Below are 27780 nucleotides of genomic sequence, written 5' to 3' on the forward strand. Positions count from 1 at the left end.
CCACCACCCCAACCTCACATGCTCAGGCTGCACCAACACTCCTACTGGGACTATGACATCTAAAAGAAGTGATACAAGACTCCATGGCCAGTTGGCAGCAGTGGAGGTGAAAGTCTTAAGAGTGAACTTGCTAGTAGGAACATGCGAAACCACGTGACTTAGTGGTGTGACCTCTACTGCGACCTCCTGTACCAAGGCCCTGCCAAATTCCCAAGCCTCGTGCTTCAGTCTTAATCTTCCAACCAGTTCTGTGAGCCCCTTTCAGCCCATACTTTGGAATATTCTCAATAGTGGCAAATGTTTTCCCTTTAACGGTAGATTTGACTTTTGAAACAGCCAAAAGACATTTGGAAACAAGTGATGATACTAATTCATACTATATATGGACAAACACATTCATACACATAAATGAGATATGATTATAAAGTTTTGACATTTTCCTGACTGAAAAAGACAAAGAAAATGATGCCAAAAGTGTTTTGAGCAACGGAAACATTGTTAAAATGAGTGCATTTTAACACTTCTTAATATCACTCTTTAAAAGGATGGAACTAACCTGAATGTTTGTTCTTGAATTTGTAAATTAAAATCATCTCATTACTGCCTACTGAGTGTGCTACTCATCTCAGCCCAGACACAACAGGACCTCACAGAGACCCTAGAAATACTACATAATTGATAAGACAAAGCTGGGTTTCCAGATACATAATTTAATTACTTTAAACCTAGAAAATAACAGCTCTGCTCCATTCTGCCTAGTATTATACTCCTTACATTGTAATAAAGCACATTAGCTTCGTCCTGATGGTTTGTTTACCTACCTAAATACACTGTTTAGAATAGCATTTTTATGATCTTCAACAGAAGCAAATGTTTGAATTATCTTGTTTTAAATTACCGTGCACTTTTGATACTCTCATCTATCTGTTTCTAGTAGGAGGTGACGAGCCGTATTTTTCTTTATGGTTGTATGCCATGAACTGGGCACTAAGTTTTTTATTTTCTCCTGTGAGTTTTCTGATTTTATTGAGATATGTTTCACATACCATACAGTTCACCCATTGAAGGGTAAAATTCAATGGTTTTTAATATATTTGCAGTTATTCACCCAACACAGCTGTGATTTAAGAGGCATCAGCCAAAGGAAGAGGGACAGAAGAGGAACTCCTTCTCTATTTATGTACAAATCCATATTGTGATTATTTTGCCTGATACACCCAAGGCATGTAGCTTTGGGGCAGCAAATTCATCCACCCTCCACAGAAATGGCAGGAGGTGAGAGGGAAAGGAAAGCAAAGTAATTTATGGTAGCCGGTACAATCTTACTATAAGGCTGTATCCTATGGGCACTAAGAAAGTCAGGATTTGCCCAGTAATCCTGGACAAATATAAAATTTAAATATATCAGATGCCTTCTTATCTGACATAATCAAGACTGATGTTTGATTTAAAAGTCAAGTGAGGAATTATGAAATATTTAACAAATAGCTATGACAATTAATTTTTAAACCATACATATATATTTAATAAAATGAGTCCTTTTAGCCTGTCAAGATGAGATATGCTTTTTCATCACATAGTCCTTCCACTTTTTCATTATAACAATATTGATTCTGTCTGAAACTTAATAGTGAAATGTAGGGCATCATTGGCTACTGTTAGTTATGAATTTGATTCTTTGCTTCTTTTTTTCCAAACAAATCAATTAGCTTAATTCAGAGAATATATGATTTCTTCATTATTCATGTTACTATGATCTGAATGTTTGTGTCCCCCAATAAAATCTATATGTTGAAACCCTAATTTCAATGTGATTGTATTAGGAGATGGGCCTTTGGGAGGGAATTATCTTGGGAAGGCTCCACCCTCATGAATGGCATTCAGTTCAGTTCAGTTCAGTCGCTCAGTCGTGTCCAACTCTTTGCGACCCCATGAATCACAGCACTCCAGGCCTCCCTGTCCATCACCAACTCCCGGAGTTCACTCAAACTCATGTCCATCGAGTCGGTGATGCCCTCCAGCCATCTCACTCCCTGTCGCCCCCTTCTCGCCCCCAACCTTTCCCAGCATCAGAGTCTTTTCCAGTGAGTCAATTCTTCGCATGAGGTGGCCAAAGTATTGCAGTTTCAGCTTTAGCATCAGTCCCTCCAATGAACACCCACGAATAATCTCCTTTAGAATGGACTGGTTGGATCTCCTTGCAGTCCAAGGGACTCTCAAGAGTCTTCTCCAACACGACAGTTCAAAAGCATCAATTCTTTGGCGATCAGCTTTCTTCAGTGCCCTTATAAGAAGAGGCAACAAACTAGCTTTCTTTTTGCCATGTAAGGACACAACAAGAAGCTGGCAGACTGCAAGCCTGAAAGTGGGATCTCACCAGACAGCAGAGCTGCCAGCACCTTGATCTTGGACTTCCCAGCCTCCAGAACTATGAGAAATAAATGTTTGCTCTTTAAGCCCCCTGAGTCTGTGGTAATTTGTTACAGCAGTCAAATTAAGGCAGTTCATAATTTTCTTTTGCAATAAATCAGCAAATTAAATAATCCACTCTTTTATGCCTTTCTATGAGGTCATTAGTACCTTCAATTGTCTCAGATCAATTACTATATTTATGATTACTGTCTTAAAATTCAAAATTTCCTACAGCAGGAACTGGCAAAATTTTTCTGGGAAAGACCAGACTGTAAATATTTTTGGCCTTGTGGGCCATTTGATCCCTGCTGCAATTCCTCACTCCTGCCTGTAAGCAGGCAGCTTCTGTGCCAGGATTCTATGTGGTAGTGGGTCTCTGCTCTTACAGGCTCCTCACACTACAGTCTCTTCACTCTGAGCTAGCCCACTGAGGTCCCCCGGCCCTCTAAGGCTGTGGAAAACTTTAGGCATGATCCCTTGTACACCAAGCACAGGCCCTGGGGAGCCAGGAGCACAGCCTCAGTCTTCTTCCTCCAGGTTCCTCCAAGGTAACTCCATGATGGTGCTCTCGCTCATGGCCCAGAGTGACAGGCTTGCGTTGACTAAGAACTAGAGTCCTTGCCCTCCCTCATGCTTTGACAGGGAGCAGAGCACTAGATCAAACATTCTTAGATCCCTCTGTGCCTTTCCTGATGTTTCTAATACTCTCTCCATTTGACTCACAGTTCTAAGATGGAGAAATCAAATACCTTAAAGAAAAAACAGGAATCATTATCTTATGGAACCAAAAGGGTAAAGCCTCTGCTTGCTGTAATCCAAATCCTTCTTCCTAGAGAAATCAAACCCTCTGGACTTAGAAAGGATAGTCTATGCTCTGATCTAAGTGAGCTAAGTTGCTTCAGTGATGTCCAACTCTTTGTGACCCCATGGACCCCATGAGCCTCTGTCCATGGGATTCTCCAGGCAAGAATATTCTCCAGGCAACCCCATGGAGTGGGTTGCCATGCCTTCCTACAGGAGATCTTCCCCACCCATGGATCAAACCCAAGTCACTTACATCTTCTGCATTGGCAAGTGGGTTCTTTACCACTAATGCCACCTGGGAAGTCTATGATCTAGCCCTACAAAATTTTTCTTTTAATATGTTCTGGGGCTCTAAAGAAATATGGGAAATTCCTTCTTCCTTGACAAAATCAACACTTTCATGCTGCCAGTGCTATTGAAAAACATCCTATTGTAACTAAAGGCTGATCATTGACTTTTTTCTTTGCATTCTTATTAAAAAGTCCTAACTTGGCAACCCACTCCAGTGTTCTTGCCTGGAGAATCTCAGGGACGGGGGAGCCTGGTGGGCTGCCCTCTATGGGGTCGCACAGAGTCGGACACGACTGAAGCGACTTAGTGGCAGCAGCAGCAGCAACTCTCTCTTAGTTCTAGAATTTCCCATTTTCCCACCCACAGCTACAGAAAGATGTCTCCACCTGACTAGGAATAAGGTGATATACACAGACATTCAGGACAGGAGAGTACAAAGTACATTTCAAAAAACTTTACCTCCTGTTAAATGCTTAACTTTCATTAACTGAAGAGAATAAATGAACAAGTTGGAAGTTTAGCTTGTGAAAAAAGATTGAAACAGAAAAGAAGCTCAGAGAACATTCAAGAATGTTTACTCAATACACAAAGTCACTGAGACCTGAATATCTGTCCCTAGAAAATAAAAATATATCCAAAGCAATTTGACATCAGGATCTTGAAGAGATATTTGCACTCCCACGTTCAAGGTCCAAGATATGGGAGCAACCCAAGTACCCACTGATGAACAAGTGGATGAAGAAATTGTGGTATATGCATACAATGGAATAGTATTTAGCCTTAAAAAGAAAATCTTGCCACTTGTGACATGGATAAACCTGGAGGACATGATATGAAATAAGCCAGACACAGAAGGATAAATATTTACTACATGATACCACTTATATGAGAAATCTACAACAGTCAAACTCAAAGGAGGGAGGGAGTATAATAGTGATTACCAGGGAATTGAAGGCAATGGCAACCCACTCCAGTACTCCTTCCTGGGCACTCCCATGGATAGAGGAGCCTGGTGGGCTGCAATTTATGGGGTCGCACAGTGTTGGAAACGACTGAAGCGACTTAGCAGCAGCAGCAGCAGGGGAGGCGAAAACAGAGAGGTATTAGTCAAAGGGTACAAAGTTTCAGTTATGCAAGATGGGTAAATCCTAGAGAGCTACTATGTAATGTAGTTTCAGTAGGTAACAATACCATATTCTGTACTTAAGATCTTATGTTAAGTGCTCTTATCACACACAAAAAAATAATATTAAACAAAGAGGGCAGAAGGAAACTTTTGGAGGTGATAGAAGTTTATGGCACAGATGTGGTGCTTGTCCATGAATGTACATTTATTTCCTAAACCATAAAGTTGTATATATTGAAATTGTATAGCTTTTTTATGTCAATCATAACTCAACAAAGTAGTTTAAAGGAAAGAGAAAAATAAAATGCCACATTTTATAAAATCTAGGATACCTTTCATTTTTGTGCACTAAAATAAAAAAATGCTTAATGCTACCATTAAACTATGACACAGAATCAATTGAAAAATGTATCCTAGTTTCAGAGAAACTGAATCATGGAAATTCTGCTGATACCTGAAGAGGGTGCTGAACAATCAAAGTGCTTAGTTAATAGGAAAGCATAGGCCTGACATAGCAGAATGACTGGCCCAAGAAATTCTCAGAAACACAGAGCTACTTTGAAGATATTTTCTGGGAAATGTGCCGAAGCTACAGAAAGTTTGATGATCACTATGGCCACCTCATGCGACGAGTTGACTCACTGGAAAAGACTCTGATGCTGGGAAAGGTTGGGGGCGGGAGGAGAAGGGGACGACAGAGAATGAGATGGCTGGATGGCATCACCGACTCTGTGGACATGAGTTTGAGTGTACTCCGGGAGTTGGTGATGGACAGGGAGGCCTGGCGTGCTGTGATTCATGGGGTCGCGGAGAGTCGGACACGACTGAGCGACTGAACTGAATACCCAGTTTGGTTCTGCTTAAAGAAAGTAATCTCAGTTCAGTTCAGTTCAGTCGCTCAGTCGTGTCCAACTCTTTGCGACCCCATGAATCACACCAGGCCTCCCTGTCCATCACCAATTACCGGAGTTCACTCAAACTCATGTCCATCGAGTCAGTGATGCCATCCAGCCATCTCATTCTCTGTCATCCCCGTCTCCTCCCACCCCCAATCCCTCCTAGCATCAGACTCTTTTCCAGTGAGTCAACTTGTCGCATGAGGTGGCCAAAGTATTGGAGTTTCAGCTTCAGCATCAGTCCTTCCAATGAACACCCAGGATTGATCTCCTTTAGAATGGACTGGTTGGACCTCCTTGCAGTCCAAGGGACTCTCAAGAGTCTTCTCCAGCACCACAGTTCAAAAGCATTAATTCTTCGGCAATCAGCTGCCAATTATCCTTTCTTGCCATCTGTATACCCATGACATGCATAAATGATAGAAAAAATTACTATGAAGAAGGATGATCGCCGAAGAATTGATCCTTTTGAACTGTGGTACTGGAGAAGACTCTTGAGAGTCCCTTGGACTGCAAGGAGGTCCAACCAGTTCATTCTAAAGGAGATCAATCCTGGGTGTTCATTGGAAGGACTGATGCTGAAGCTGAAACTCCAATACTTTGGCCACCTCATTCAAAGAGTTGACTCACTGGAAAAGACTCTGATGCTGGGAAAGATTAGGGGTGGGAGGAGAAGGGGATGACAGAGCGTGAGATGGCTGGATGGTGTCACCAACTCAATGGACATGAGTTTGAGTGAACTCCGGGAGTTGGTGATGGACAGGGAGGCTTGGGGTGCTGTGATTCATGGGGTCGCAAAGAGCTGGACACGACTGAGCGACTGAACTGAACTGAAGGATTTAACAAAAGTTTATATAATTGGGCTTTTGATTTTGAAAATATTTCACATTGATAATGGGAATATTCTGCATCTTCTGGTTCATACAAAGCTAATCAAAAACATTTTAATGAAATGAGGAATAATTTAGAGATGCTTATTTAATAATCTCATTTTAGATTGTCAATTAAGGAAAAAAAAACAAGTAACCTCAGTTTTGACTTAATGATAAAATTTGAAACCAGGCGTCATGGCATGAGTCATTTGATCTAATAGGACAACCTGAAGCCCTATGGCAGTTCTAATACCACCTTCCCAAACTACTGAAGATTACCATGAATATTAATAATGATGTGAAAATGAAGCCTGGTTTGTATGTGCCAGTCAATATAAATAGGGAAAGGAGCATTTATTATGATGGATGTGTTCACTGAATGCAAAAAGCAAATTATTGAAGCTAGAGTGAAAGGGAGGAATCTATAAATATCCAGGCTCCCTACAGTAGAAGGGGACTAACTACATGGAAATTAAAGAAAAGCTAAAGGAAAACACTGAGTTCACATGTGGAGAAAATATTAAAAGTGTCTCACTGCAGGCAACAAGATTAAGGCAATGCATTTGCAGAGCCAGTTCTAACATTCATTAAACAGTTATGAAATGGAACAGTACAGACCCAGAGGCATGGAATATCAGGCTGTTGATGGAAAAATAGAAATGGGCAAATAAAAAGGATCACTCTTGTAAGTAAAGCACAAGAAGATTCATCAAAAGCAACAATTTTTTGCAACGTTTGGAAAAGCACTGGTACAAATGAACACTAGCATGCCCTGTGAAAACAGAAAGAGACACCATGGTGTAGTAGCAGCATAAAAAGGATCCGAAAGTTAATTCCAAGGAGCACTGGAATTTGGATCGACTGGCCTGGGATAAGAAGAGGAAGTCACCTTGGAAAAGTTACTGGAGAGATGCCACGAAACGCCTCACTTATAATAAATCCCCTGCTCACTCTGTCACATTCTTGAAATCTCATTACTCATGCCTTTAGATAAAGCTATTTAAGATGCTCTATTAAAATATTAGTATTATAGGGACAATGTGGAATTATTTATAGCTGCCACTAGAGCCTTATTTCATGCTGGTCCCATTGAGGAAATGCCTTCTGCCTTGCCTTCCTCACTGGTGGACACATTCTTCAGGACTCAGCTTAAGTATCAGCTGCTGAGTGACATTTTCCATATTCCTCCAACTGCCTTGGAAAAACTGCTCTGTGACTCTTCCACTCTACCAGGTTCTGTGGCACTGAGATCATCATCTAGAGTTACACATAGACAAGTTCATCTTCCTCAGTGAGCTAAAGTTCCTTCAGAGTTGGAGCCATCTTCTTTCGATGTGGCATATCAATGCTCTTTAAAAAACCAAACAACAACAACAACAATAACAAAAAACATGACTGAGTCAAAGAACTCTAACTACTTGGATAGCTAGCCAATCTTTGTAAAGAAATGTAGTGCAGCCCGGATAAGTTATACTGAGGGCAAAGGTTAGCATCATAGTGATGACCCTGAAGTAAGAGGGCACTACCATGTGGGCAGTAAGCTGTTTCACCAGCTCCTAAAAGGTACTTCATAGAAAACCGATGCTCAACATGCATATGAGCACAGCCATGGAGGTGGGGGGATGAAGAGAAAAGGACTCCAATAAGAAAGAAGAGGCACAGGTGGAGGATATGGGGAACCAAAAATAAGCGCACCCCACCCCCCCACTGGAGAAGACTCTTGAGAGTCCCTTGGACTGCAAGGAGATCCAACCTGTCCATTCTAAAGGAGATCAATCCTGGGTGTTCATTGGAAGGACTGATGCTAAAGCTGAAACTCCAATACTTTGGCCACCTCAAGGGACGAGTTGACTCACTGGAAAAGAGTCTGATGCTAGGAGGGATTGGGGGTGGGAGGAGACGGGGATGACAGAGAATGAGATGGCTGGATAGCATCACCGACTCAATGGACATGAGTTTGAGTGAACTCTGGAAGTTGGTGATGGACAGGGAGACCTGGCGTGCTGTGATTCATGGGGTCACAAAGAGTCGGTCACGACTGATCGACTGAACTGAACTGAACCCCCCACCACTTTCACAGATTTGTTTGGATCAAGGCTACGTACCTTGCCTGACAGTGACAGGATTCCACAGGGATAGTGTGGTGAAGTGGAAAAGTACCAGATCATCAAAGAGAAGACCAGAGTTTTGCATCTGTAATTGGGTTCCACTCTGAACCCCAGTTTCCTCATCTGCATCTGTCTGGGATTTGCAAGGATTAAGTCAGAAAATACAAGTGAAATCACTGTAAAATAGTGCTCATGGAATGAAAAGTATATTTGTTTTGGTCTTGCTGGAGACAATGTAGGTGAAAAGCAACCTGCTAGTGAAAATAAAACATATGTAAGGAGACTGAAGGTTAGCTCCACCAATCTAGCTGGCACAATGCCTACCAAAATTCCCTGAGTATTTTATCAACAACTTTGATGAAATAGGTACAGATATATAACACACAAATATTGACCCTTATGACGGAAAACACTCATTAGATATTGTGGATTAAACCAAGTGGCACAATAACATAAACAGGGGCAGATAAGTTACATACATTATGACAAGCTAAGGATGAAGATAACATTCCTCAGAAAAAAAGCATTTCATGAAGCATTGACTTTAAAACCATCCTGATCAGCTTTTATTCTATTTGATGCAGAACTGAGCTTGCGAGAAGCTGTTCCACTCAGAAGAAAAAAGGATGTAGGTAGGAAAATAAGCACAAGACAATGAAGAGCTAAGTGTGGGAAATGTTTTTTAAAAAAAAAAAAATCACAAAACACTAGAACTGGAAGTGACCTTACAAATTGTTACCGAGTCCAAGCTCATACGGCTTGCCACATTACAGGCCAACAAACCAAGGGACAAGATGTTGGGGCAAGGAATAGCAACTTTATTTGGAAAGCCAGCAGACCGAGATCATGAACCAGTGATCCAGAGAACCAGCTTGCACAGTTAGAATTCAGGTTTCTTTTATAGTGAAAGAGGAGGGGATCAAGTGAAACATTTCCTGGTTCAGACCAGCCTCTGAAGGAGATGTGTTAATTTCTTTCTCCCTGCAGTCATTCACAGCTGGGCCTGGTTTTCTCCATGAACTAAACAAAGGTACTTTAGGTTAATGCTTTATTACTTGGGAGGCAGGGTTTCCAGAGATGGACCAGTATATATAATTTAACCTTACAGACAACGCCCCTTTAGTGATTAACTTGTAATAGAAAACAAACGTTCTTCCCTATTACACAATCACCTAAACCAAAGATCGTCATTGTCTACACTTAGGATTAGTTTGACCAACAGGAGGCATTCAACACTTTGCTGCTGCTGTTGAGTTTGTGACTTGCTTGGGTCCACTTGCCCAACTGTTTACTAGTAATGCCAGAAACTAAAATCCAAGTACTCTCATTTCTAACAATACTGGCTCTACAAATTCCATAGTGGGAAGGACCCTTGGGCAATGATTGAGCTGGAAAGAAAGGACTAAGCATCTTGCCTTGGGGTTGTGTTTGCTTTATCAGGTTTGTTTCAGGTGTGGCAGATGAGAGCCTCCCTGAGCTATCCTGTGCTGTCACTGCTGTTGCCAACACACTGATTATCTCAGGAACCTCTAAGATGTTTTCTGGGCAATGCTTGTCTGGCTGCTTATAGTATGTTGACATCAGCACCACCAAAGGCATTATCTGAAAACACACGTTTTATCCCAGATTTCCATCTCTGCATCTATTATAAAGTGCTTGGTTTAGAGATCAAAAGATTAACTTAGTTTCAGGGATGAGAGTAAAACAAAATTTATGTTAAGGAAAGAGGACAGGCAGTTATTCCCACACTGTAGAAGGCAGCTAAGGCAAGCAACTGCCTTGCACAAAATTATCCCACCTCTGTGGGATTTCTCCCTAACCTGAATCCTGCAGGCAAATTTTTCCACTTTAAAGTCTAATAATCTGATATTTATCTCAAATTATCTGCTGCTGCATTTAGATAACTGCTCCTTTTCACCATTTATAGCTCACTTTGGGATTGTAATTAGCAAGCCTTCTAAAGCTTTGGGGGAAAATATAATAATAGAGGAGCCAAAATATTACCCACAGTTACTTTTGTTGCAATCAGTTCAGTTCAGTCGCTCAGTCGTGTCCAACTCTGCGATCCCATGAATCACAGCACGCCAGGCCTCCCTGTCCATCACCAACTCCAGGAGTTCACTCAAACTCACGTCCATCGAGTCGGTGATGCCATCCTGCCATCTCATTCTCTGTCGTCCCCGTCTTGTTGCAATAGAGATGATTATTTTTAAGTTTCTTCTTTCCACAATTAATGGCTTAGTAACTACTCAAATATACTTCCCTTTTAAGTAAAATCCTTAGTTTTTCTTTTGGTACAATAATTACCAACACAAGACTGACCCCTGCTGGGAATAACTGTCCTTGTTATATGGATCATGACTTGGAAAAAGTGAAATAGCCTAAACCAGACACCTCCTAGGGCCTTAAGAGATGACTTAATTCAATTCTCTGTGAAAAGGCAAAAGTAAGAAACGTTTGAAATCAAAACCATCATCTTAAATTGTATCTAATTATACTTAGTAGTTTAATAAGTAGGAAAGTAAGAGTGAAATCGCTCAGTCGTGTCCGACTCTGCGACCCCATGGACTATAGCCTACCAGGCTCCTCCGTCCATGGGATTTTCCAGGCAAGAATACCAGAATGGGTTGCCATTTTCTTCTCCAATAAGTAGAAAGTTTTAAGAAATTTACAAATGATATCAGTATACGTTTTTTATTAGTAAATGTTAATTTGTCAATAAATTTTTATTATTGCTTCAGATAAACACTGAAGCAATATTACCCAATCAGATTTCAACACCCAGTACATTCTATTTAGAAAAGTCTTAAAATCCTTGCTAGTATCAAAAAGATTCTAAAGGATTGGAGTCTTTTAGGCCAAACTTGCATATGGACAAAATCCACATTGAATAAATTATGTAGAATCAGTAAGCAAGAAGGCTGATATCATTTTTTTGTTTTCCGTGTTCAGATCTTATGTGAAGTAGTTTTTCCACCACATGACTCTAATCTTCAAGAGTTTTCCATGGTTTGGCTTAGTTTTTCTTTTTTTTAATAGTGAGTCTAAAACACACCTGATTTTAAAACTTGGTACATAAACAAAGGTATCAGTAATTAGAGATAAACTGGACTCATGGGCTCTCAGAAAGTCAGAGATTGCATTTTATCCTATTTTTAGCAGCACACTGTTCTGCTATCATGGTTATCACTGTTGCTGAGATCCTTCAAAAGGTCACAAGTTCTTAGCAGAAACAGTGAGCAAAAGGCTTCTTTACTCCCGTGTTGGATTAGCCTTATTACCTGATCAAAATAAAAGTACTTCAATTTAAAAAATCAAACATACTCTACCTATAAAACTAATCTTTAGTCCTTTAAAAACAATAAGACTTTGTTTTACTAGACTACTTAAGAAGACTACCATGTTATTACTATCGGAGAGATGTTGGCAGCAATGTGCAAAATCTGTGGGGGATGGATGAGAAGAGAATAACATTCGCTGCAAAAGGCAAAAGGCTCTGAGCACTGTAAGTGTTCTCGGTCTTGGCGAGGAGCCCCAAAAGAGGTATGATAAACTGACAGGATGTAGACAAATACATATATTCTTCTCTATTTTGAAATAGGCACAGTTTATGAAAAATACATTCTAGATTCTTGAAGCAAACAATTCACATAACAATTCTCCAAGATAGAATTACCAAAACTGTAAACAGATTTTTAACTAAATCTTAGATGCACTAGAAATGATGATATTTACGTAGCAACACAAATATGCCCTAAACAACTGAAAGTAACATTTTTTATTGGGCTAGTACCCTTTAATTTCATTATTCTTCCCATTTTATTTCTTCAAATTAAAAGTTTGAACATTAATCTTAAGTAGAGACTGAAACACAAAAAGTTCATCAGAAGTTACTTGTTATACTATTAAATTACTGAATATATCCTCCACTTATTCCAGGTGGTCTATTTTTTCTATAAGATTCAATAATAAATGCATTTTCATGTTGATACAAATAAGCAAATTCTCTGTTAATGAATGTGGTACTGGGTCCCAAATTTCAAACCACTTTGAATACCCAGGAGCAAATAATTTCTCTAAGGCTTGATAATCAGTCTATGTTGTTGTTTCATCGCTAAGTCATGTCTGACTCTATCACCCCATGGATATGGACAGGCTCCTCTGTCCATGGGACTTCCCTGGTAAAATACTAGAGTGGGCTGCCATTTCCTCCTCCAGAGGATCTTCCCAACCCAGGGATCAAACCTGAGTTTCTAGCACCTCCTGAATTGGCAGGTATTCTTTACCACTGAGCCGAGGGATTTCCAGGTAAATAATTTTTCTAAGGCTTGATAATCACAGTTCACATTTTACAGTAATTTGTTTGTGTGGAAGATTCAATATGCAATGATATCAAGGTATTATACTTTTTTGCAGGTTATATGGTTTTAAACAAGGAAATGGAAGAATGATTCCAAATGTCATAAAATTAGAATATCCAAAGAAATAAACCCTGAATATTCATGGGAAGGACTGATACTGAAGCTTCAATACTTTGGTGGCCTGATGCAAAGAGCCAACTCAATAGAAAAGACCCTGACGCTGGGAAAGATTGAAGGCAAGAGGAGAAGGGGACAGCAGAGGATGAGATTGTTAGATAGAATCACCTACTCAATGAACATGAATCTGAGCTCCAGGAAATAGTGAAGGACAGAAGAGCCTGGTGTGCTGCAGTCCATGAAGTCAAAAAGAGTCAGATATGACTTAACAATGTGTCATTGTGAAGTGAATACTTCAAACAGGCAAATACGATGATGATGGATAGACACACAGCTAAATTGTCTTTGACTTTAGTAGGTAATAACACTCTTACTTTACTCCAAGACTTTAATGTTTGTAGGTTTTTATTCTTGAGGGTATAAACAAAGATATAACTTGATACAGCTAAGCCCATATAGAAAAAGCCTCTTTAACTGATTCCTCTTTTAATCATGATGAAAGACTTTTATGACACTGCAAGATAGGAATATTTAGTTTCCTCTTCTTGTACATTAACAGTTCACAAATACCAGCTCTTTTTAAGTTACGTTTTCTATAAGAAGGTACAGAAACTCTCTTCTAGAGGTGGGAAGCAGAATCAAGCTCCTGGACAACACAAATGCTAAGCCATGACCCTCATGTCTGTTACATTTGCTAGAACCCAGATATGACTTCCCTGAAGGAAGATGCAGGAACATGAAGTGGTGGAAGAAATTAGAATGATGAATGATTGAATTCATCACCAAGTTCACACAAGTGGTATATTCAAGCTGAAAAAATTGCTGTGGTACTCTCAGATCTTCTATACAGAACACTCATTTGATGAATTCCTTACCACAGTCTCTCAGAGCAATGATAATCTCTTGAATATTTTCTACTGATCATACCTAAAGATAAAAGCAATTATACATAAATATTAAAAATATCTTAAAAATCATATCTGTAAGTAAATACATGATTGCACCCATAGAGCTTCAAAGAAACAGCTTGTTTTCATCATTGTTGAAGTCTTTTTTGTGGGAATTTGTGGAAAATACAATGGAAAACCTTTGGCAGATATCTGTAGGAAGTGACCAGAAGAAACTGGAAATGAATTTGGCAAAATGCTAGGTTAAGACAGTGAAAACACTGCAAATCAAAAGGAAATTTGAAATATTAAATTTTAGAAAGTATAGGCTGAAAAATAACATGTGAGCTTATACATAAGATCTTAAAAATGCTCATAAAAAATATAAAGCATATTGTGTCCTTGGGAGATAAGAAGACATCTTAGTAAGGAGCCTGGGTTGTGCAGTCAGACAGAGTTGGTTATGACTGCTTATTATGTTACTTACAAGTTGGGTAGTCTTGGGGAAGTTACCCAGTCTTACTAAGTCTGTTTCCTGAGCTGTAAAATGGATATAAATTTCATATAGGTATTTAATAGGAAACTAGACATATGACCTCAATCAAATCCCTTATGATTATACAGTGGAAGTGAGAAATAGATTTAAGGGACTAGATCTGATAGATAGAGTGCCTGATGAACTCTGGATGGAGGTTCGTGACATTGTACAGGAGACAGGGAACAAGACCATCCCCATGGAAAAGAAATGCAAAAGAGCGAAATGGCTGTCTGAGGAGGCCTTACAAATAGCTGTGCAAAGAAGAGAAGCGAAAAGCAAAGGAGAAAAGGAAAGATATAAGCATCTGAATGCAGAGTTCCAAAGAATAGCAAGGAGAGATAAGAAAGACTTCCTCAGTGATCAATGCAAAGAAATAGAGGAAAACAACAGAATAGGAAAAACAAGAGACCTCTTCAAGAAAATTAGAGATTCCAAGGGAACATTTCATGCAAAGATGGGCTCGATAAAGGACAGAAATGGTATGGACCTAACAGAAGCAGAAGATATTAAGAAGAGGTGGCAAGAATACACAGAAGAACTGTACAAAAAAGATCTTCCCGACCAAGATAGTCACGATAACGTGATCACTGACCTAGAGCCAGACATCTTGGAATGTGAAGTCAAGTGGGCCTTAGAAAGCATCACTACTAACAAAGCTAGTGGAGGTGATGGAATTCCAGTTGAGCTATTACAAGTCTTGAAAGATGATGCTGTGAAAGTGCTGCACTCAATATGCCAGCAGATTTGGAAAACTCAGCAGTGGCCACAGGACTGGAAGAGGTCAGTCTTCATTCCAATCCCAAAGAAAGGCAATGCCAAAGAATGCTCAAACTACCGCACAATTGCACTCATCTCACACGCTAGCAAAGTCATGCTCAAAATTCTCCAAGCCAGGCTTCAGCAATATGTAAACCGTGAACTCCCAGATGTTCAAGCAGGTTTTAGAAAAGGCAGAGGCACCAGAGATCAAATTGCCAACATCCGCTGGATCATGGAGAAAGCAAGAGAGTTTCAGAAAAACATCTATTTCTGCTTCATTGACTATGCCAAAGCCTTTGACTGTGTGGATCACAATAAACTGTGGAACATTCTGAAAGAGATGGGAATCCCAGACCACCTGACCTGCCTCTTGAGAAACCTGTATGCAGGTCAGGAAGCAACAGTTAGAACTGGACATGGAACAACAGACTGGTTCCAAATAGGAAAAGGTGTACGTCAAGGTTGTATATTGTCACCTTGCTTATTTAACTTATATGCAGAGTACATCATGAGGAACGCTGGGCTGGAAGAAGCACAAGCTGGAGTCAAGATTGCTGGGAGAAATATCAATAACCTCAGATATGCAGATGACACTACCCTTATGGCAGAAAGTGAAGAGGAACTCAAAAGCCTCTTGATGAAAGTGAAAGAGGAGAGTGAAAAGGTTGGTTTGAAGCTCAACATTCAGAAAACAAAGATCATGGCATCTGGTCCCATCACTTCATGGGAAATAGATGGAAAAACAGTGGAAACAGTGTCAGACTTTGTTTTTTTGGGCTCCAAAATCACTGCAGATGCTGATTGCAGCCATGAAATTAAAAGACGCTTGCTCCTTGGAAGGAAAGTTATGACCAACCTTGATAGTATATTAAAAAGCAGAGACATTACTTTGCCAACCAAGGTCCGTCTAGTCAAGGCAATGGTTTTTCCCGTGGTCATGTATGGTTGTGAGAGTTGGACTGTGAAGAAGGCTGATCGCCGAAGAATCGATGCTTTTGAACTGTGGTGTTGGAGAAGACTCTTGAGAGTCCCTTGGACCGCAAGGAGATCCAACCAGTCCATTCTAAAGGAGATCAATCCTGGATGTTCATTGGAGGGACTGATGCTAAAGCTGAAACTGCAATACTTTGGCCACCTCATGCGACGAGTTGACTCACTGGAAAAGACTCTGATGCTGGGAAAGGTTGGGGGCGGGAGGAGAAGGGGACGACGGAGAATGAGATGGCTGGATGGCATCACCGACTCTGTGGACATGAGTTTGAGTGTACTCCGGGAGTTGGTGATGGACAGGGAGGCCTGGCGTGCTGTGATTCATGGGGTCGCGGAGAGTCGGACACGACTGAGCGACTGAACTGAACTGAACTGAGACATACCTAAAGGGAAAAGTGTTGAAATGGAAGAAAGACTGAAGAAATTATCCAGGATGCAGCACAGAAAGACAAAATTATGGAAGCTGGAGAAAGACAGAGGATAGAAAATATCTAAAATATGTTTAAAAGAGATTCAAAAGCAGAGTTGAGATTGTGACAAAGGCAGTAGTATTTAAAGTCACAGAAGATTTCAATCTTCTTAAAAGGTCCTATAAATCTCAAGTAGAATAGTTACTTAAAAACCACATCATGTAAGTTACATATAGCATCAAAAACTGCAGATCACCAAAAACAATGAGAAAATCTGAAAAAAGCAGTTTGCACAAAAAAGATACATTATCTACAAAGGAATGACAGAGTGGCAGTTTGCCTCTCACCGTAACACAAGCCAGCTAACAAAGAAATGATAACTGTAATGTACTGAAATAAAATAACCATCAACCTGGAATTCTACATGCAGCAGAAATGAAAAATGAGGGCATCCCTTATAGCAAGTATACACTTAAAAATGGTTAAAATGGCCAATTTTATCTTACCTATATTTTACCACAACTTTAAAAAATGTTAAATGTCACATACCAAAAACCATTTAATTTGGTGCTAACTACACTTTAAAGGGGTTAATTGTATGGTATGTGAATTGTATCACAACAAAGCTGTTTTATAAAAGAATAATAGCAGAATAAAATATTTTCAGAGAAACAAAACTAACAACTTATTAAACATAAATTCTAAAGAATGTACTTTCAGAAGAAAAAAGTGGTAAAATATGTAAGTCTAATAAAGACTATATGTAATAACGTATTATAATGTTTAAACAATAAAATTAAAATATATTACAATAATAATATCTAATTTGGGAGAGTGTTCTTAGTGCTTTCAAGTTCCTGAAGAGCCTGAGGAGGGTTAAAAGATAATGACTACCTTTAAACTTTGATAAATTAATATGCATGATGTAGTTTCTAGGGGATCCAATAAGATTAGAAATGAGATGCTTACATTTCAATAGAAGAAAACATGAAATTATTTTTTAACTTCAAACAAAGGCAAGATAGTAGAGACAAAGTGTTACAAAATATCAATAAAGTTTTACACCAAAACATAAAGTAATTAAATATAATTTGTCTAAATGTTACAATTAAAAATAAAGACTATCAAGTTGACTTATTTAAAAAAATATTCCAATTATGTTGTTTATAAGGAAAAAAACTAAACTAAGAATGAATGCAGAAACACGGCAAACAAAGGCATCACTAGGGACAGTGACGTTTCACAATGTTTTTTTAAAAAGTGAAAGAGAGAAGGATGCAGGGAGGCAGGAAAGAAGGAAGTGCAAAGTATACTGTATCTGTTGCTTCAGAACAACTCACCCTAGGATTAAATGGCTTATAACAACAAACATTATCTTCTATTTTCTGTGGGTCCAGATCCAGGCATAGCCTAGCCCAGTCTCTCACAGGCTACAATCAAGGTGTCAGTGAAGGCTGTCTTCATCACAAGGCTCAACCAACAGAGAATTCACTTCCATCACCCACAAGGTTGCTGGCAGGCGACAGAAGATCCACTTCCAAGATCACTCACACAGCTGCTGGCGGGCCTCCCATCCTCACAGCTATTCCGTAGAGACGTCAGTTCCTTGCCTGAGGGGCCTCTCCATAGGACAGTTCATGAGGGAACAGTTGGCTTCCCTCTGAGCAAGCCAGGAAGAGAATAAAAGAGAGGGCAAGCAAGATGGAAGCCAGGTTCTTTGTAATCTAATCTCAAAGATAAAACCCCCATCCCTTTTGCCACACTCTGTTTGTTAAAAGCGTCATGAGAGCCAAACCACAATCAAGGAGAGATTACACAAGAGCATAAACACCAAGACACAGGGATCACTGGGGACATTTCAGATGCTGTCAACTACAGAAATGAAAAACAGAAAGTGGCACTATTGCTTATTATGTGGTAAATGCAGAAAATCCAGTAGAATCACACTAGATATTTAGAGTTAATAGGAAAGTGTAGTAAGGTTGTTGAGTACAAAAATTTGTACACAAAGATTAGTTTATATTTACAACACATAAGCAACAAAAAGAAAATGGAAATGTAAAAATAATCCCATTTACAATAGGATCGAGCATTAAGGTATTTTTAAGGTAAATAATAACTGTTGATGCTAGGGAATTTTGATACGAACCTTTTTTAAAAAGTATCAAATATCTGCCAAGAAATCTAATTTAAAAAATTGCAAACCTTTACAGAGAAATTTAAATTTCTCACTTATTCTAAAGTGGAGGGATAAACCAAGTTCATGGACTAGAAAACTTAATATTGCAAAGATAGCAATTCTCTCCAAGTAGATTTATACGTTCAATACAATCAAAATCTCAACTCCGTGTATGCATGTGTGTGTAGCTTGATAAGCTGATATTAAAATTTGAACAAAGGTGAAAGAAGTCCAAAAACCGTGAACTGATGAAAAAGCCATATTAATAATGCAATGTAAAACCATGATGAGATACCATTACACATCTGCCACACTGACAATTCACACTCTGACAAGAGCAAGTTTGGGTGAGGATGGTACACTGCTGATGGGATGTTAACTGGGGCACAACTTTGAAAAACTGGTTTCATCCACTCCTCAATTTCACATGTAGGAGTGGCTATGTTTCATGATCTCTCCATAAGTATATTATACACAACAACAAAAACAGTAATTTTAAGGGAAAACAAAGAAAACAGAAAACAGTAACATATATTTCCAAAGATAAGCAATAGGAGACTTTAAAGTCAATTCTACCTTGGGGAATAAATAGAGGGATGACATGGGGAGGAAGGTGAGAGGGGGGTTCAGGACGGGGAACACACGTATACCCGGGGTGGATTCATGTCAAAGTATGGCAAAACAATACAATATTGTAAAGTAATTGGCCTCCAATTAAAATTAAAAAAAAAAAAAAAAGACGAAGTAAGACCTTGAAAAAAACAAATAAATAAAGCAAAAAGTCCTTACTCTTCACTCTAAACACAATTCCAAGGTCAAAGAATAAATGCTGAAACACTAACAATTTCCCAGTACTTTCCTTACTGGCAAAATAAGGGGTACTACACTTCTTTGCATCTCTGAGGGGGCAATATCAGAGTCAATTGCAAGAGGCATTCTGCTACAAAAGAACAGGGGCAGATCTCAAGTGCAAAGAAAAATCAGTCCAAACAGCAGAGCAAGCCAATTACTGAGTGTTGCTCTTTAGCTTTTTGGGCAATCACTCTTTGGAAGAAGCCTTCAGATGCTCTATAATTTAAGTGTACCACTATTGGCAAGAGGGGAAAGCAAAGCAAAAGAAATAGACAAATCATCTCCTATTATAAGTCTAGTACAAAAGCCCAAACTCACTTCTTACTTTATTTTAGAAATAAATGATTGATATGAGAACACTGGCTAAGGCAATGATGCTTAGCATTTGAAGATGCTCTCTGACTGACCTAAATAAATGCCAAAAAAGAAATGCCATGTACAGTATTAAAAAGAATGGCTTTTATTTACATTCCGTTTACTTTAAAAGGTTGAGGACGTTGGGGAAAATATACTTATAAAGGAAGTAGTCTCATTTTACTTAACCTATTTGTTTTTCATGAAACAACAAAGATTTGACTTAGAATCACAGGGCTACTGAGACCAAAAGAATTTATCCAGTTCAATTTTCCATCTTTAGCCAAGACTGAATTTATACCACTGTAGGCACATGAAAATCTATTTCACATACAAATTAACACCAACTAATATGTACATCATAGAAGAACCAGCTTTCATAAAATCTGTCACAGCATCCAACAAATCTGCAATAAAAGACATAGCCACTGTAATAAAGAACATGAAGAATCTTGGTGCAACAGTGAAAAACAATTATATACCAGAAACCACAACTGGCTATTAGGTCAATAGCATCACAGTACAGTGCCCAGTGTCTTTCTTACTCCACTATGTACAATACTTTTCCGTCATGACCATCACAGACATCAGTAACTAGGATGTACACACAAATATTTCACAAATACAATAGAAAACAACAAATAAAAAAACGAAGACACCTTAAATTTTTAACAATTACAAACATGTTAACATTACCACTGTATATAGCTGTCTCATTATTTTTAACAGATTTGTACCCTTTAAAGATAGCACTGAGTTTTATAAAAATACTGATAATGGCTCAGTGTTTCCTGGAGTCAGGAGATCTTTATAATTCAGTAGTCTGTGGTTTATGTGCCGCTTTCTTCCACCACCAGAGTCCTATAGCCAATCATTCACTCAAAACAACAGCAACAACAGAGGTCTCTATCCAAGTATTACATCCGAAAACTTCTAGTTCTTTGAAATGGTTGGAAGGGGTTTTTTAGCGCCCACATCAGCAGCTGTGGTTTTGCTTTAGGTTTTTCAGGAAACAGAAGTGCTTCACTTTCTGGTGTAGGAAATCGTTCTTGATAGACTTCAGGATATGATTTTTGAAACTAAAAAACAAAAAAGATCCAAGAAGAGTCAAAAAAAAAATCAATAAAATTGGGCACTGTAATTTTAAAATAAGTTTAATAATTTTAAAATAAGTTTCTGACCTAATATTTTCCTATTTTTGTTTGGTTTTAATATTTACTGCTTTCCATCAGAAGAGAGAATAAGAAGAAAACAGATCAAAAGTTGTCATCAACACAAATCCATTTCTTTTTGTTAAATAAATCACTGAATTCCACTTTCTATACATCTGATTCATCTTTAATGCTCAAAATTCTCCAAGCCAGGCTTCAGCAATACGTGAACCATGAAATTCCAGAAGTTCAAGCTGGTTTTAGAAAAGGCAGAGGAACCAGAGATCAAATTGCCAACATCAGCTGGATCATGCAAAAAGCAAGAAAGTTCCAGAAAAACATCTATTTCTGCTTCATTGACTATGCCAAAGCCTTTGACTGTGTGGATCACAACAAACTGTGGAAAATTCTGAAAGAGATGGGAATCCCAGACCACCTGACTTGCCTCTTGAGAAACCTGTATGCAGGTCAGGAAGCAACAGTTAGAACTGGACATGGAACAACGGACTGGTTCCAAATAGGAAAAGGAGCACGTCAAGGCTGTATATTGTCACCCTGCTTATTTAACTTATATGCAGAGTACATCATGAGGAACACTGGGCTGGAAGAAGCACAGGCTGGAATCAAGATTGCTGGGAGAAATATCAATAACCTCAGATATGCATATGACACCACCCTTATGGCAGAAAGTGAAGAGGAACTCAAAAGCCTCTTGATGAAAGTGAAAGAGGAGAGTGAAAAAGTTGGCTTGAAGCTCAACATTCAGAAAACTAAGATCACGGCATCTGGTCCCATCACTTCATGGGAAATAGATGGGGAATCAGTGGAAACAGTGTCAGATTTTATTTTTTTGGGCTCCAAAATCACTGCAGATGCTGATTGCAACCATGAAATTAAAAGATGCTTACTCCTTGGAAGGAAAGTTATGACCAACCTAGATAGCATATTAAAAAGCAGAGACATTACTTTGCCAACAAAGGTCCGTCTAGTCAAGGCTATGGTTTTTCCCATGGTCATGTATGGATGTGAGAGTTGGACTGTGAAGAAAGCTGATCGCCGAAGAACTGATGCTTTTGAACTGTCCAACAAAGGTCCGTCTAGTCAAGGATATGGTTCTTCCCGTGGTCATGTATGGATGTGAGAGTTGGACTGTGAAGAAAGCTGATCACCGAAGAATTGATGCTTTTGAACTGTGGTGCTGGAGAAGACTCTTGAGAGTCCCTTGGACTGCAAGGAGATCCAACCAGTCCATTCTAAAGGAGATCAGTCCTGGGTGTTCATTGGAAGGACTGATGCTAAAGCTGAAGCTCCAATACTTTGGCCACCTCATGTGAAGAGTTGACTCACTGGAAAAGACTCTGATGCTGGGAGGGATTGGGGACAGGAGGAGAAGGGGACGACAGAGAATGAGATGGCTGGATGGCATCACCGACTCGATGGACATGAGTTTGAGTGAACTCCGGGAGTTGGTGATGGACAGGGAGGCCTGGTGTGCTATGATTCATGGGGTCATAAAGAGTCAGACACGACTGAGCAACTAAAGTGAACTGAATGGTCAAATAAATGTCTCACTTTAGTCATCCCTCTTAAAATTTCTCCCCTGCCAACTATAAATAGACCTCCCTTCTAAAGCAGTCACAAGTAACTCTGACTGATGCTCTACATGGTTAAAGAATATCTTTAAAGAAAATGTAAAAAAAAAATGTCCCTATCTCCCTGCTTCTCCAACTCAGCCCCACCAGCTTCTGCCCAAATGGAAGAAAAAGCATGCTGGTATACACTATTTTACAAAAAGTTTATGAAGAAGCAGTATGTATTTCCTTTGATCCTCACCACTGAACTCTTCTCCAAAATTACTCTGAGAAAAATACAGTGGGAGTCTAGAATCCTCATGCCCTATGTGTGTATACATACTTACCCTATGTATACATATGTATAGATACATGCCCTATGTAACTCTCATGCCCTAAGTATACATATGTGTATGTATATGGTGTGATCAGAAATTAAGCTATGCAGGATTCAGTCTCTAAAAATAAATACCATTGACTTGCTCTTGAATCAATACTTTAAAAATGATGAAGACAGAATTCTGAACTAACACAACACTGTAAATCAACTACACTTCAATTTTTTAAAAAAGATCAAGTTAAAGGTATTCTCAGTTTAAAACTATTCAAACTGTTGAAAACCTTGTTCTTTAATAGGAACTGAAACTTTTAGTGATGCCTGAGGCAAGAAACCAATTTGATACTGGCTATCTAAAACAGAAATGTCAAAATTCTGGACATTTTACACTTGTGAACTCAATCTGATTTGTCTTTCAAAAAAAAAAAAAAACTGTCCCCATTTATAGCTTCTCTGAACTTAAAGCAACTGTTCCACTAATTCACATCATCAGTTCAGTTCAGTTCAGTTCAGTCGCTCAGTAGTGTCCAACTCTGTGACCCCATGGACTACAGCACGCCAGGCCACCCTGTCCATCACAACTCCCCGAGTTTACTCAAACTCATGTCCATTGAGTCAGTGATGCCATCCTACCATTTCATCCTCTGTCATCCCCTTCTCCACCCGCCTTTAATCTTTCCCAGCATCAGGGTCTTTTCAAATGAGTCGGCTCTTTGCATCAGGTGGCCAAAGTATTCAGTTTCAGCTTTAACATCAGTCCTTCCAATGAATATTCAGAATTGATTTCCTTTAGGATGGACTGGTTGGATCTCCTTGCAGTCCAAGGGACTCTCAAGAGTCTTCTCCAAGTCTTTTGAACTTCACCACAGTTCAAAAGCATCAATTTCTTGACACTGAGCTTTCTTTATAGTCCAACTCCCAAATCCATATATGACTACTGGAAAAACCATAGCCTTGACTAGACGGACCTTTGTTGGCAAAGTAATGTCTCTGTTTTTTAATATGCTGTCTAGGTTGGTCATAACTTTCCTTCCAAGGAGTAAGCATCTTGGAAGGAAGGTTATTTCATGGCTGAGGTCACCATCTGAGGTGATTTTGTAGCCCCCAAAAATAGTCTGCCACTATTTCCACTGTTTCCCCATCTATTTGTCATGAAGTGATGGGACCAGATGCTATAATCTTAGCTTTCTGAATGTTGAGTTTTAAGCCAACTTTTTCATTCTCCTCTGTTACTTTGATCAAAAGGCTCTTTACTTCTTCACTTTCCGCCATAAGAGTGGTGTCATCTGCATATCTAAGGTTATTGATACTTCTCCTGGCAATCTTGATTCCAGCTTGTGCTTCTTCCAGCCCAGCATTCCTCATGATGTACTCTGCATACAAGTTAAATAAGCAGGGTGACAATATACAGCCTTGACGTGCTCCTTTTCCTATTTGGAACCAGTCTGTTGTTCCATGTCCAGTTCTAACTGTTGCTTCCTGACCTGCATACAGGTTTCTCAAGAGGCAAGTCAGGCGGTCTGGGATTCCCATCTCTTTCAGAATTTTCCACAGTTTGTTGTGATCCACACAGCCAAAGGCTTTGGCTTTGTCAATGAAGCAGAAATAGATGTTTTTCTGGAACTCTCTTGCTTTTGTGATGATCCAACAGATGTTGGCAATTTGATCTCTGGTTCCTCTGCCTTTTTTAAAACCAGCTTGAACATCTAGAAGTTCATGGTTCATGTGCTATTAAAGCCTGGCTTGGAAAATTTTGAGCATTACTTTACTAGCGTGTGAGATGAGCGCAATTCTGCAGGTAGTTTGAGCATTCTTTGGCATTGCCTTTCTTTGGGATTGGAATGAAAACTGACCTTTTCCAGTCCTGTGGTCACTGCTGAGTTTTCCAAATTTGCTGACATATTGAGTGCAGCACTTTCACAGCATCATCTTTTAGGATTTGAAATAGCTCAACTAGAATTCCATCACCTCCACTAGCTTTGTTCATAGTGACGCTTCCTAATGCCCACTTGACTTCACGTTCCAGGATGTCTGGCTCTAGGTGAGTGATCACACCATTGTGATTATCTGAGTCATGAAGATATTTTTGTATAGTTCTGTGTATTCTTGCCACCTCTTCTTAATATCTTCTGCTTCTGTTAGGTCCATACCATTTCTGTCCTTTATTGAGCCCATCTTTGCATGAAATAGTCCCTTGATATCTCTAATTTTCTTAAAGAGATCTCTAGTCTTTCCCATTCTATTGTTTTCCTCTATTTCTTTGTATTGATCACTGAGGAAGGCTTTTTTTTAATCTCTCCTTGCTATTCTTTGGAACTCTGCATTCAAATGGGTATATCTTTTCTTTTCTCCTTTGCTTTTCGCTTCTCTTCTTTTCACAGCTATTTGTAAGGCCTCCTCAGACAGCCATTTTGCTTTTTTGCATTTCTTTTCCATGGGGATGGTCTTAATCCCTGTCTCCTGTACAATGTCATGAACCTCCACCCATAGTTCATCAGGCACTCTATCAGATATAGTCCCTTAAATCTATTTCTAACTTCCACTGTAGAATCGTAATGAATTTGATTTAGCTCATACCTGAATGGTCTAGTGATTTTCCCTACTTTCTTCAATTTTAGTCTGAAATTTGGTAATAAGGAGTTCATGATCTGAGCCACAGTCAGCTCCCGGTCTTGTTCTTGCTGACTATATAGAGCTTCTCCACCTTCGGCTGCAAAGAATATAATTAATCTGATTTCGGTGTTGATCATCTGGTGATGGCCATGTGTAGATTCTTCTCTTGTGTTGTTGAAAGAGGGTGTTTCCTATGAGCAGTGTGTTCTCTTGGAAAAACTCAATATTAGCCTTTGCCCTGCTTCATTCTATACTCCAAGGCCAAATATGCCTGTTACTCCAGGTGTTTCTTGACTTCCTACTTTTGCATTCCAGTCCCCTATAATGAAAAAAGGACATCTTTTTTGGGTGTTAGTTCTAAAAGGTCTTGTAGGTCTTCATAGAACCATTCAACTTCAGCTTCTTCAGCGTTACTGGCTGGGGCACAGGCTTGGACTACCGTGATATTGAATGGTTTGCCTTGGAAATGAACAGAGATCATTCTGTACTTTTTGAGATTGCATCCAAGTACTGTATTTCGGACTCTTTTGTTGACTATGATGACTATGTTGACTACGTGGGACTCTTGCCCACAGTAGTAGATCTAATGGTCATCTGAGCTAAATTCACCCATTCTAGTCCATTTCAGTTCGCTGATTCCTAAAATGTCGGTGTTCACTCTTGCCATCTCCTGTTTGACCACTTCCAATTTGCCTTGATTCATGGACCTAACCTTCCAGGTTCCTATGCAATATTGCTCTTTACAGCATCAGACCTTGTTTCCATCACCAGCCACATCCACAACTGAGTGTTTTTGTTTTGGCTCCATCTTCCATCTTTCTGGAGTTATTTCTCCACTCTTCTCCAGTAGCATACTGGGCACCTACTGACCTGGGGAGTTCATCTTTCAGTGTCCTATCATTTTGCCTTTTCATACTGTTCATGGGGTTCCCAAGGCAAGAATACTGAAGTGGTTTGCCATTCCCTTCTCCAGTGGACCACATTTTGTCAGAACTCTCCACCATGACCCATCCGTCTTGGGTGGCCCCACACGGCATGGCTCATAGTTGAGTTAAGACAGGCTGTGGTCCATGTGTTTAGATTGGTTAGTTTTCTGTGACTGTGGTTTTCAGTCTGTCTGCCCTCTGCTGGAGAAGGATAAAAGGTTTATGGAAGCTTCTGGATGGGAGAGACTGAGGGGGAAATTGGGTCTTGTTCTGCTGGGCGGGACCATGCTCAGTAAATCTTTAATCCAGTTTTCTGTTGATGGGTGGAACCCTGCTCTTTGCCTGGGGCCAAACCATGGTGGAGGAGATGAAGATAATGCTGCCCTCCTTCAAAAGATCCCATGCGTGTACTGCTACACTCAGTGTCCCCAACCCTGCAGCAGGCCACCGCTGACCCACGCCTCCGCTGGAGACTCCTGGACACTCACAGGCAAGTCTGGGTTGGTTTCTTGTGGGCTCACTGCTCCTTTCTCCTGGATCCTGGTGCACAGTGTTCTCTTTGTGCCCTCCCAGAGTCTATTTCCCAGTCCTATGTAAGTTCTGGCAGCTCTATGGTGGGGTTAATGGTGACCTCCTCCAAGAGGGCTTACAATAAATTCATATCAAACCACATATCAAAACCAAGGACAAATATTAGAGAATAGCCTCATAAATGAGGATCTCAATAATGGTAAAAGATCTACAGTGGGGAATAAAGATCTGCAAAACTGACCACATTTGTGTAAATTAATGCATGAAATGTATAACAATACTTTCAAAACTGCTCTGTCTCAGAAGGTAAGACTTATATGAAATCTCTTAAAACAGAGAATAAAAAGGAAAAAACAACATAAGAATGGTAGGGAGAAGAAATGACTTAGGAAGAATACCCCTTTTACCTGCTTCAATTTTTTCTTCTTTTCTTTGCTGGAGAGTTTGGCATCTGTGATTACTTCCTCCAACAAAGCTGCCAGAGGTTCCTGGGAGCCATATGCTCTTTGGTATTCAAATTCCTCTGGGCTGATTTGACGGCAAAATGATGGAGCAGATAAAGTGATATCCATGTCAGCTCCTGGGTATTTTATCTGAGGCAAATGGTATATTAGTGAAAGTACATTTTCAAATAAATTACAGAAATTAGTTCAGATAGTACAGCGTATCTCCTAGAAGGAATGCTATGACATTCA

At 39.6% G+C, this 27780-nt stretch overlaps 1 protein-coding gene across 1 annotated transcript in view; it reads right to left on the reverse strand.

The window, feature by feature from the left end:
* Positions 1–20377: 20377 nt before the first annotated feature.
* Positions 20378–27780, reverse strand: part of DEPDC1B (DEP domain containing 1B) — a 99940-nt gene continuing 92537 nt past the window's right edge. Inside the window, exons 10-11 of the mRNA XM_055422020.2 lie at positions 27493–27678; positions 20378–21035 (exon numbers count right to left, since the gene is read on the reverse strand). Coding sequence (XP_055277995.2) covers positions 20874–21035; positions 27493–27678 — 348 coding nt within the window. The 3' untranslated portion in view covers positions 20378–20873. The remainder of the gene's footprint in view (positions 21036–27492; positions 27679–27780) is intronic.

The sequence above is a fragment of the Moschus berezovskii genome, chromosome 18, assembly GCF_049115385.1.
Source record: "Moschus berezovskii isolate FMDL1 chromosome 18, NW_MosBer_1.0, whole genome shotgun sequence".
NCBI lineage: Eukaryota > Metazoa > Chordata > Mammalia > Artiodactyla > Moschidae > Moschus > Moschus berezovskii.